A 12,792-nucleotide genomic window follows, 5' to 3' on the forward strand; every position below is an offset into this window, starting at 1 on the left:
CACTGGGAATCTCTCACTGGAAATCTCTCACTGGAAATCTCTCACTGGGAATCTCTCACTGGAAATCTCTCACTGGAAATCTCTCACTGGGAATCTCTCACTGGAAATCTCTCACTGGGAATCTCTCACTGGAAATCTCTCACTGGAAATCTCTCACTGGAAATCTTTCACTGGGAAATCTCTTACTGGAAATCTCTCACTGGGAATCTCTCACTGGGAATCTCTGACTGGAAATCTCTCACTGGAAATCTCTCACTGGGAATCTCTCACTGGAAAGCTCTCACTGGGAATCTCTCACTGGGAATCTCTGACTGGAAATCTCTCACTGGAAATCTCTCACTGGGAATCTCTCACTGGAAATCTCTCACTGGGAATCTCTCACTGGAAATCTCTCACTTGGAATCTCCCACTGGAAATCTCTCACTGGGAATCTCTCACTGGGAATCTCTCACTGGGAATCTCTCACTGGAAATCTCTCACTGGAAATCTCTCACTGGGAATCTCCCACTGGAAATCTCTCGCTGGAAATCTCTCACTGGGAATCTCTCACTGGGACGCCTGCACAGCTGCACCGAGACCTTCCCTAGGCACGAAGCAGACTGTGGCGTTGCAGCGGTTTCTGATATGAACAACTTAAAATGGTATCTTCCTAAGACAATTCACATTGAAAGAATCATATTTAAAAAAAAATAGACACAACAAAACTATTTATAGGAAAGTCATCTTTATTAAAAAAAAAAATTTATCGTCTCCAGCTGCTTCGTGGGGCAGCGCACCAACGCCCCTAGTGGACGAACCGTGCCTGAAACCTACCAATTCGGCTTTGATTCCCAGTCGTGACAAACACTCGTGGCGAGCGATATCTGAACTTGTCTTGGGCCTCCTCCTTCACAAAATCCGCACCAACCAGCGTGGTGAAATATGGTCAAGCAACCCCCATGCCAATATGGCGTGGGGGGGGGAGGTCTTGGTCCAGCAGAGTATTAAAAAGGACCGTTAAGTCATTAACTCCCACTGAGAATTACAAATATTCTCATTTGACAGTCGTGCGGAAAACAGTCTCAGAGAAGAACAGAAAATCAGGCAACGTGAAGGATTTTATGGGAAGTCCCGTCTAAAATCCCTTAATCAGCTGCTGCACCGTGAAATTTCCAATGGGACCAAACATCAGATCAAATTAAAAAAACGCCTAACTGATTACAATCTGAGAGTGGACTTCGGAGACCATAATGTTGGTTGGCAAGTGTCCCAGTATCGTAAGCAGTCAATTTAAATGTGTGCATACACACGAGCCTTTCTCAGGACTTGGCATATCCCATTATAATTTAAATGCATGCATACAAAGTGCCCCGGCTGGAGGCTGATCGCATTTAATGTACCTGCCAACAGCGCTGTTTTGTTGGGCAAATATTAGCACGGGAAATTACCTTTCAAATAAAAAGGAGTAGTTATTTCAATCCATGAAATTAGCTCTTACCGTCGGGATCCCATTAAGGGATCACCGTCAATCCACTCGACACTTGTCTGTTTGGAGAAAGGATTGTTTTAATTGGCAGCTGTATATATATTTTTTTCACATTTCATTTGCATTGAGATAGACTTGTCTCGTATGTGATTGTTCAATAAGGTTATTCTAACCTTTTCTGTCTATGCCCTTCGTTAAATGAATAATTAATCGCAGTTTACAACCAGCACGCTGTGTCGATTGTGGGTGGCCCTTGGAACATTGACTTCACCGCTCTGCGCAGGTCAATGAAAGGAGGATGCAACCAGGGCCAGTTGAGATATGAATCGACCACGAATGCATGCTAGCCCCGGCTGGGAATTGAATTCAGCCCACCGAGTTCTACTGTCGGAAAGGAGGAAGCGTATTTTATTGCATCAACAGATCACAGGGTCGCAGGACCTGCGAGGCTTTTGGAGCCTGTGCCATTCCCGTAGTGAGTTTAATTGCCGCTGTAGGGCTGCCACTGGAGTTTAAAAGACACCACCACGGGGACCAATAGGCTCTGCTTCGTTCGTCACAATATAGCCTGTGGCAGATAAACTCACTGTGGCTGAAACCCTGCGGAATGAGCAGAAACAACTCTGATATATGTTTTACTATTTCACCAGGCGGTGCAGGTGTTTGATGTGGTTATTTTTGTTCGTTATTTTTGTGCATGTGTGTTTTTGTGTTTTTTGTGCAATAGAACAACAATATTGCCGAACATCTTCTTGAAAACTTTGCAGACTTAACAGCGGTTAAAAGTTCACTTCAACAATGTTTATCCTATTATTCATCCGTACAATTCTTGAGCTGTCAAGATAAAAACAATTTTCGTTGGAATATATTGTGACAGCATGAACCGTTTCATTCTTTGACTCGAAAATAATTTTTTGGCGTGATAAAAAACATGAAACAATATTCAACTCTTCAAAAATATAAACTGAACAGGATCAATATAAAACAGAATCCATGTCCCAGTAGGACCTCATCCTCCACATCAACCATGCAAAGTCCCATCGTGTGCTTTTTCTCTGCACATGTAAATAAAATGTTTTAGCCATTCGGCCTTTTAGCTTTCCAGACCGATATCATCCAGCCGCGTCCGTTTATAAGCCCTGGACCAAGCTGTGCTGATGAAAGCCGGAGTTTCCTCGTTCGGCATTGTGGTGTCGCTCCGCGTGCTCGCAGCTTCTCCAGGAACTGCGTCAGAATTGAGTTCCTGACAAAGTTTGATGCCCGATGTTTTGCTTCACTTGCTGGCAGCTTTTTTTTTGCCCTCTGCCGGGCCTTGTTCGGCATCACCTTTCATATCCAACTTTCCCCTACGCCATACCTCTATGATCTCATCTCTCCCTATTCTCCCCACCACTGTTCGAGAAGAAACGCTGCATTCTATTTCACTTTGTACCAGCATGCGGTGAGAAATGTCGGACATCTTGCCGAACACAACCTAAACATGCAAAGGACAGCTATGCCCTGTACAGCCACAATGCCTACATAGTCCTACACTGGGAACCCACCAGATCGCTCCTGTGCATTTTTGCCAACAAACCCTTGATATATTACTTAACATTTCTTATCTTATTGTCGAAACGTTATTTATATAGCGCCTTGACGAAGGCGCTTTACAGAGATTTAAGAACGGATTCAAGAATGGTACGTACGAATGTAATGGTGACGATGAGATAACTGGAATAGATTAGAGGAAGTACTCGGCGAACCTGTGATGCATGAATTGCGTAAAAGCAATGTTGAAAAAAAAAACAGCCCTTTGTGAATCCACTGCTGGATGATGGCCGTGTCGTCTGCACCTCACCCACACCGAGCTGTCAAGGAGTTTGTTGGACCATACTTCATCGCTGCGGCTAGCGCGTGCGTGTCCTAATGTCCCTTTTGCGGGGAGATTTAAACCCAAATAATATCCCGTGCAGGAAAGTTCGCAATCAGCATGTTGCAAAGGTTTAGTGAGAATAATAACAATAATTTACTGCCTCTGCCCGCACGGGCAACCCTAAACCGCATGCGCACAAACTATGGCAGCAGATGCGGTTACTTGATGCACAAGTTGTGCTATGTACAACTGTGTCGCCCAGAACAGACCATGGACTCGGTGCCCGATTCACAAACACGGAGGGGCATCGTCACGGCGATACGCTCCGCCACTCCTGACGCAATCATCTGGCTCAACCACGTCAATGTAAAAATCATAATTGTCGTGCTTCTCCATCAACGTCGGCCGTACAAGGAAGAACGAAAAATGAGGAATGTGCAGCGTACGGAGGTGCAATAGTAAAAACATGTATCGGTTTGCGGGCGCGTGTCTGACAGCTGCTGGGCATTACGCTGCTGCTGCTGGGCGCGTACTCCGAGGTGGAGCGGCGGCGTTACCGCACACTCGACGGGAGCTTCCTGTCGCCGTCCATCATCCTCATCACTGCCGGCTGCATCTCCTTCCCCGTGTCGTTCCTGGGCTTCGTCGGAGCTCTGCGCGACAACCTGACGCTTCTGCGCATCGTAAGTGGGCGCCCCTCGTGATCAAGTGGGCGTACGATGCCCGGTTTCTCGCCGAGCGCCCGACGCGGTTGAAAGGGATAGTCGCAGGGATTCGAGCGAAGTCTCGCGTCCCATCGGTGCATTTGCCCGTGAGGATTGCCCTCCGGCGAACTGCACCGACGCCGCCGCGATTGGCGCGTTTGAACGCTTGCACGCGTGTGTTGCAGTTTAATTGGCTTGGTCAGATCGTTACGTAGTCTCGCCCCCAACAAAATCTATCGTGAGGCAAATCATTGTTGGGCTTGGAAAGCCAACGGGTTAAAACGGAGATGCTAGTCGACTCAAAATTGGAGAGTTGTGAGTGCGCGTTGCAATTCACGGCGTCCCCAGGCCAAACATTGCCAGTTGTGAATTGCCCTTTTTAATAACGGTCAGCCGAGTAAATTGGTAAAGCCAAAGGTGCAACCCTGCAGTGCTGTACAGAGCTCGCACCCCCCTAAGAGAAGGTATTTGGCCTACTCTTCCAAATTCGGCATAATATGATAAAATAAGAATTGGAACTCATAATTGCCTAAATGCATCCAAATATCAAGATGCTGCCCTCTAGGTCCCTTCCAAATGCAACAATTGTGAAAGAAAATGACCAAAGACTCTAAAGAGATTTAGTGATGAGTAGTTTTTTTCTCATTAAACAAATGATTGTCATATCCAGGTGGTATCCCTGTTCTGGTGACGATGGATTAGAGAACATACGAAGGTTAATGACGTAAAAAATAAGTGGGCTTGACCAGGACGTGCCAGAAAAGATGGTTGATGGTTAAGAGTAATGACGGAGCAAAAGCCAAGGGATGGAACGCATCTGAAAGGAGATGGAGCGATGAAATCAGCTCGTGGGTTTATTGCGAGGGATAGCGACGGATTTGGCGGGAAGGCCTTTATCCAGCAGTGGATTGATCGTGGCGAATGACGGTGATGCATGGGGTGGTTGGTATCCCTCTGCTGGTGACCTATGTGGTGAGGCAGCATTTAAATTTCGATATTGTCGCAGTTGCATGCTGGGATACTTGTTAATATCACGAACTTTAAGAGGGTCACATAGGCCACAGCAGTGTTAGCAGGTCATGTTGCACTCATTATTGGAATTTCAACGCTGCGCTCCCAGTCCCTGTGGTGGCGAAACAATGATTTAACTCGGAGGTGCAAAGTGAATGTGGCTAACCAGTAAGTGGTTAGCCGCATTGGCGGGCGGATTATTCTCGAGATTCTTGACGCACTCAATGGAAATAGCATGTCAATCGCTTCCGCCAGCAGCTCGTTACAATTCAATTGAATGTCCTCGCACGCAGGACGTTGATGCCCATTCGGAACACACAGATTCACAGAGACCGAGAGAAAAAAACAAACCAGAATATTACATTTGCCATGCAAATAAAAACTCCTTACTTTTATTTACATTAGTGAGACATTCAGTTTAACGCGTATTCTGAGGTATTGTTGAGATTATTTTCACGCGACAGGGCATCCCGAGTCACGCGGTGGTAGGAGGGGTGCGTGTTTTGCTGATATTTATCTGTTGACAAGAAACTTGACGCCTGGATCAGAAATGTAACCACTGACAAAACAAGAAAAGGACAAAAGCAGACACCATGCGGGAGGAGCGTGCTTAGAATCACATTTGGAGACATGAAGAGGAGCCAACTTGATATTGACCGTTTAAAAAAATAAAATTAGTGGGCTTTGGCAGGACGCATGGGATTTTTATTAACTACAATTTTTTCTTTTGCCAGGTAAGGCCCACTGAACTATGTTAGATATTTTTTTTTAGAAGCGATCTGGCCCTCAGAAATGATAGCTCAACGAAAGTGGCTTATCACGTGGACATTTATAGCAGCCAAATGCCCTGAACGCGTGCTGCAAAATCCACGCGACCGCGGGGAGAACATGCAAACTCCAAATGTGCAGGCGTCCAGGGTGGGGATTGAACCCACGACCTCCTGTACACCAGGCGAGGTAGTTAACATTTCTCAAACGGGGCACCCCTATTCAAAATGGAATGGCAGCCAGCGGAGTGAAGTTGAGAGCACACTGACCACCAGGCTATGCAGCTGTAGTGCTCGTCATGTTTATTGTTGCTATTTGTGGTGAAGATGAACGTGTGCTTGCCAGTACACTCACTGCCTCGATCTTTGTTCGCGAGTATAGATTTGCCACTCGTTTACTATTAGTTAACGCTGAAACAGCAACGATAAATGACTTCAGAATTGATTGCTCGCCCGAAATTTAGATCAATACTTTATCGCAGTGCAAATCTTTTGGTAAAGGCATTAAGAGCTATTGCTGAAATATACCTAGATACTCAGATGAGTTTAGCATTTTTCTTCATAAGATATTGTATTTCCAGGATTTCAGGCCCAGTTTCATTTTGTATTGTATTTGTTTACATATTACATTTGAATAACTTTAATTGTTTGTCCACTAAATTGAATGATGTTTATCATTGGAATTATTGACCATTGAATTTTCATTTGTACCATAGTTCCATCAGTAAAACTATTATTTTAATGTAGGTATCATATTTTAATAATTTAAGCGTATATATTTTTTTTTTCGGACATCGTCAAAATAATGATGGAACTTTTTCCCAGGAAAAGTGCGGAAGTGGTGCCACTGAAGTGATATCACTTCGTCTGATGTCGCATTTTCTAATCCATACAAACGTTGTTTTTTTTGGCTTCACCGAAAATGTTGCCTATAGGTCATAAATGTTGTATTTAGGTCTGATTTGACTATCGGACACGTTTACGTCATTATTCCACCCCTTCTCAATGTGCCTCAGTGTCCCTTCTGTCAGTGAGAGAGACTGCGGTATGTTATGCAAGCGTTCTGCGCTACAAAATGCAAACGATTTCTTGCGGCATGTTGGCTTGTTACGAGAAGGCGACTGGGGTCGAGTCGTTTTGTTAGTACCATGTTAAAAACTTGTAAAAGGCCACTGGTGCCAGTGGCATTGTTAAAACAGATTTTGTTTCCCTGATGTTGAATTGTTATCCCGTGGTAATTGTTCCAGACTTCCACTGTACTTTAACCCCCTTCGGCCATTCACACTGAACACTTCAAAGCCCACATTTGACAGGTTTTGTTTATATATAAAAGTTTTGGTGCTTTTGAAGGAGTAGAATCAAATACAATTCGTGTTTGTGTTCATTTGTTGCAGGATAGGGCTTTCCCTCCCCCTCCCCACCACGGAAATGAAATTGCTTCCTAATACGGTACTTGCCAGTATACAATCCCTCCCTATCTTACAAACATCCGTTCTGTAATAGTGTAGCCGATGTTAACTTTGCGGCCACTATAAAAATAAAATGTGTATACATGTTGAAAAAAAAACACAGGCCTTAAGGCTTTGGAACAGTGCTATTTAGAAACTGTGGAAAAATGTGTCAGGATATTCATTAGCGAGGCAGAGTTCAGTGATGCAGGGTAGTCCGTTTGTTAAAATGATTGACACAGCACCTTGGGGCATACCCGGTTGCCGAACTGGCAAATGTCAGTAATAGCCATTTACAGAAAGAACCCATTCCTCACAGCCTCCTCACCCCAGCAGCTTTCTCCCCTTAAACCACCCCCTAACACAACAAGCATTTTACCCACCCACCCAGTCAGTCACCACTCCCTGCCTAGAGCAGGAAAAACTACTCAACCTTTCGATTGATGCATTCATACTGAGCAAGATAGGCAACGTAACGAAGAGTTTCAACGGTTCAGTAAATTACAGGGTGGATTAAATTGCTTGAAAAATTGCAAGGCGGTGCGAAGGCAGAATGTCTATTGCAATACGGTGTGCTAAGGACAGAGATGGCACAAGCGAGATAAGTTCGTGTGCAGGGAGTGAGATGGATTGGTGGCATTCGCGGGACCGTGAGGGATGGCAATGGCATGGGGAGGTCTTTATATAGCAGTGGAAAGAATTCGGCTGATGTAGATGATGATGATGATGCAAAGATGACAAATGTTTAAACTGTAAATGGGATGATGGGAAAACCCCACAACACCACGCAATGCCAAAGAACAACTCAGCACGTTCATTCATAACGTGGCAATTTGCCCGAAACGTTCGTCAAACAATTTCGTTAATCCTGGGAAAGGGTGTTTTAGGCTTGTGGGCACAGCCCCCTCTAGCAACGGATATTAAATGCTGAAAGTGTTCGGTGTGTGTCTTTTTAATGATTACAATAAACCATTCCAGTAATCAAGAGTTCAACAAGGTATTTACTTTGAATACACAGTAGTGTATATTGTTTCACATTTAACTGGAAAATATCAGTATGGACCTGCCACACTACGACTTTGTTCCTAGGGTAATAATACTATTGACTTGTTTTATTTTAAGTTATAGCGCCTTCTTATCCGCTGGGGCGTCTCAGAGTGCTTTACATCTCATCTCAATACATTTGAAAGGGCACCCCCCAGCGGCAGCTATCCCTGTGGGCACGATGTTAACAACAGCAGCACCTGGGTCTGCAAGTGGTGCATTAGTCTGCCACCGATGGCTGATTGCTGCTGCTGCTTCTGCTGTGTGTAATCCCAATTCAGTTGAGTGTGCACGAGTTATTTTTTGGAATTTGGCAAACGTGGGCCATGACGCTGGCACACACAGTGGCCCGCTCTTGCGAATGACCTCCCCGGGGGTTCGTAACGCACGCTCGCTGTGAAGCAGGTGGTGTGTATTTGTACGATGAATGCACCCGCACCAATTAATGAAGGTCACTTCAGGAGAAGGACTCTTTCTATGATGTGTAGATCTGCCATGAACAGAAGATTGCAAAACACATGTTAACATTTTCATCAATTAGAAACACTCTGAGGTTGAAATTAATTTAGCACAGGGAAGTGTGTTTACTTACAAACTTTAAAAGAGAAGAGTAGGCTTTACTCTTTCTGGCAATAAAACAGGTCCCATGATATAGCCGCTCACCCTGAGCTATAAGTGCTCCGATACGTGTGGCAATGTCTTTGCACTGATCCCTTTTGGCGTTCGCTGGTCTGACACTGGTGAGACGATGCCATCAAGAAGGCAGTCTCTGTAAGCCAATCAGTTTCAAAGACAATGCGTATATTATCAGAGCATGTTTATTTGCACTTTCACCACAAGTACTGTGTGTGGTTAATGCAGACTTTAATCCTCGCAAAAGGTTTCTATTTGGTGTTTAAACATCTTAACACACCTCCTGTTTTAATGCCAGAAAGGCTAAAACCTATTCTTATTTTTCATACTTAAAAACACAAGTTTGTAAACTATATCACGATGCATATTTCATTTAAAATAAGCAGTCCTGCGTCAATCCACGGCTATATCAAGGCTTTCTCATGCCATGTCGATGAGTGGTTGTTGGATCACACTTCACGGTGGCTGGGAGATGTGATCTACCTCGCCTTGTTTACAGGAGGTTGTGGGTTCGACCCCGATCCTGACGCCTGCTGCTGTATATTTGGAGTTTTGTAATGATGCCCCCCCCCCCCACTCTGCTGCAATGAAACTTGCAGGCCTTGTTTGTGAAGCGTTGCGCCTTGCCGTGTCTTGTGAAGCGTAGCCCCCTTCTTTCGCGACAGCCCCGTGAAAAATGAAAGCGTGAATACCGCAGCGTGCTGCGTTGCTTCCATTAACGCTCATCGCCGTGCGTGTGTGTTGCTTTTGTGCCGTTTCCTGTTTGCTGCAGTTTATCTTCAGCTTGTTGGCTGCCATTGTGGTGGAGTTGATCGTAGGATTGATCATCGTCTTAGGGAAAGAACAGGTGAGTGTTCACCACAAAGCAGACTTTTTACTGTTTTATTAATTACTCTGGTGACCTTGGTTTTTTGTTTTATAATTTACTCTTTGGCAGTAGTATTTGTTTAAGCAAATCCTCTGGATAACACATATGCAGTAAAAGAAATCACACATCCAATTGCGTACATTTTCTGATCTATTATCAATGTCGTGCAAAAATTTGTTCTCGAATAAGTAGATGTTTGTTCCGAACGTTGAACGTCCAGCAGAAATATATTCACGACATCTCGGATTCAATTGTTGTTGATCTGTGACCCTGCGTTAGCCTGTGGGCTCTAACCTTATGACCTGACCTCTGTCTACCTGAATTGGAGTTTGCGATGCACAGACCAGGTTGCATTGTGCGGTGAAAGAATGTCAACGGTTTTATTTCCCTTGCACGTTAACATGTCCCATGATGTGAAAACTTGACGTGGTGTTACGGGGCCATTGAGATAGCCCAACTCAATGGGGAATTTCAATTCTGGAAGAAATGGACGGCTGGCTGTTCGATGTTTGTGCAGCTTAAAGCAGTGGCTTTGGACTCTGGCGAGAGACCACGGTGAATTAAAATGATGATCACCCTTACCATCGATGGGGCCTCGTCAATGTTAACCTTTTTAAGAGTTCAGAATTTCTTTTGCATGAATAAAAGCTTGATGTAGTAGCCCCAATTTACACACGTAATTCGATTCTACATTCGGCATCTTTGTCTGTTAAACTGAATTCTCCCTCTGAGTGAGTTGCATCACCTAGTGTCACGGTAAGGCTCGTGGAATGTAAGGCTTACAGAACGACTTCTGAGGCCGTCCCTTATCGCCACATAAGACGGCACAATTTCTCACACCTTGAAAACGATTGTTTGTTGCATGACAATGAAACGGAAATGTTTAATTCCCAAGAGCTCGAATATAATTGGGGCTTTAGTCTGCCAGTAGGGGTGTGATAATTGCTATTGTATAGTTCCAATTGTGTAAATTGTGTCATATTAAGTCAAAAATCAAACCTACCATTATGGCTTCCTGTGCACTCATCCAACCGTTGCCTCTACATGTGTTTCCTTTTATCTGGATATATATTTTTTTTACTTTGGACAATCTAAATCGTGGCTTCATTGTTGTTGTTTTCATGGTTATTCATGCCTAAGAATGTACGTGTGTAGTAGTAGTAGTATTTGAGTGGGTAGCGGTGGTGCAGTGGCTTGCACATTGTGCTGTGGGGGGCCGACGTCCACCCCACCACCCTCGCTGGGCAGGTGGGGGGGCGCGACGTCCGCCCCTGCCGCTCCCTCCTCCACCGCATCGATCGGCTCTCGCCGGGCCCCCGCGCTAAACTGCTGTGTACACCACAGCCAACGCTAACGCAGGGCCACGGACGCGCTCGCACCTGCGGGCGATTATCTCCTAGCGCGCACACACACGCTGCGGCTCCGCGTTCACTCTCCCGCGCACACCACCACTCACGCGGACGCTGTGGACAGCAAACACGCTAGCGCCCGCACCTGCGAGCGATCGTCTCGACGAGCGTTCGTGCTGCGGCTCCGCCCTCACTCTCGCCGCGCGTCCGCCAACGCAGCCGCTCCACGCTAGGAATCACGGGCACCACGCCGATGCTCGGCGCTCACTTTTATTCGCGGCGCAAATGCACACTCCCCGGGGGAATATTTCGCGAAGAGAGCCGAGCCTACCGCCACCTAAGTGCCCAGTCACTCAAACTTCCTACCAGGTACCTCGAAGCTGTACTCACTCTCGCCGCGTCGCACGGACGCGGTGAGAGTCGGAGGGAGAAGGACGAGAGAAAACTTCACCTATCTCTGCCTCGTAGCAGCACTCGCTGGCATCGCACGGATGCTGCGAGCGGCTCGAGGAGGCAGGACGGCAGGGAGTGGGCCTTGGCAGCCCAGAGGTTGAAGACAAGAGCGCGAGAGTCGTCCCGGGCTCCACCTTTTTATGCCCCAAACTACAAAGGCCTGGGGTGACGTCGTACCATGCGGCCAATCGGGCGCCTACCTCTGACTACCCCTCACTTGGACCTTGTGCCACGGCGAGTACTGCTACTCCGCCCACCCATTGTTCTCCCGCGCTCATTAATTCTGACCTCCTGGTCCGCCCTTCTTGCCTAATATTCCCACCCTCAGCCTCTCTGGATGTCGTCAATGACTCATTGCGGCTGGCCCAGTGAACCTTTCTGCGCCCAGACAATGTTAAGCCAACTCAGGGGCACCGCAATGTGACCTGTCCCGCGAGGGTCGGCCAATCTCCTGGCACCGGGAAACCGCGGGACTTTCCTCCTAGGGCCCTTCGGATTAAAACCCGTCGTGCCAGGCAATCCCCCGCCAGGACAGTACGTGTGTGCGCTGCGTGTGGGTGCTCAGGGTGTGTGCTCGGCGTGGGGGCCCGGGGGGAATCGGGGCGCTGCCAAGTTGCTTCGCGGCCTTGGCACCACAGTGCTACGAACACAGCGACCCGAGTTCGAGTCCGGCAAACATTTGAACCGGTCCTCAGCCTCCCCCCTAGGTCGACTCAGCCTCAAATGGGTACCTGGTGTGGCGTGCAGTAAACATCTACGCTTGTGAGACAAAGGCAGCCAAGCGTGGTGCTGGCCACCCACCCCCTCGTTCGTGTACGATGCCGGCCTTCTTAGGTGCTCGCTAACAGCACTTGCCACAAAAGTCTGTTCCGTCTATGGGGGGGGGGGCATCTTTATCTTTGTAGCACTTGAAGGACGCTTCTGCCGAAGGCATCGTTCTATCACTCCTCCTTGGTTCGCGCCACACAACAACTCTAGCGGGTGGCCTGTAGCTGACTTGGTGTGGGGGCAACAGCTGCTTGTCAAAGCAGATCATTGTGTTCTCTTGCGACCACCGGGGAGATGGAGGTATTTGTTGTGCGTCCCTACAACACGTGTTGTTCGTTGTTTGTTGAACGCGAACCTGGTGAAGTGTCTGCTTAGTATGACAACTGATACATTTATGTGCGCCTCTTATTTCGTTAAAATTGGATTA

General features: G+C 46.7%; 1 protein-coding gene across 4 annotated transcripts in view; it reads left to right on the forward strand.

Moving 5' to 3' along the window:
- LOC116950935 (tetraspanin-15-like) overlaps window positions 1-12,792 on the forward strand; it is a 311,303-nt gene that overhangs the window by 44,300 nt on the left and 254,211 nt on the right. For 3 of the 4 annotated variants that reach the window (XM_032969122.2, XM_032969120.2, XM_032969121.2), the window contains exons 2-3: window positions 3,818-4,003; window positions 9,700-9,774. In XM_032969122.2, coding sequence (XP_032825013.1) covers window positions 3,818-4,003; window positions 9,700-9,774 — 261 coding nt within the window. The remainder of the gene's footprint in view (window positions 1-3,817; window positions 4,004-9,699; window positions 9,775-12,792) is intronic. The other variant, XM_076073223.1, reaches the window with a different exon arrangement.

The sequence above is a fragment of the Petromyzon marinus genome, chromosome 41 (genome assembly GCF_048934315.1).
Source record: "Petromyzon marinus isolate PM22_M1 ecotype Great Lakes invasive population chromosome 41, UKy_Petmar_22M1.pri1.0, whole genome shotgun sequence".
Lineage (NCBI taxonomy): Eukaryota > Metazoa > Chordata > Hyperoartia > Petromyzontiformes > Petromyzontidae > Petromyzon > Petromyzon marinus.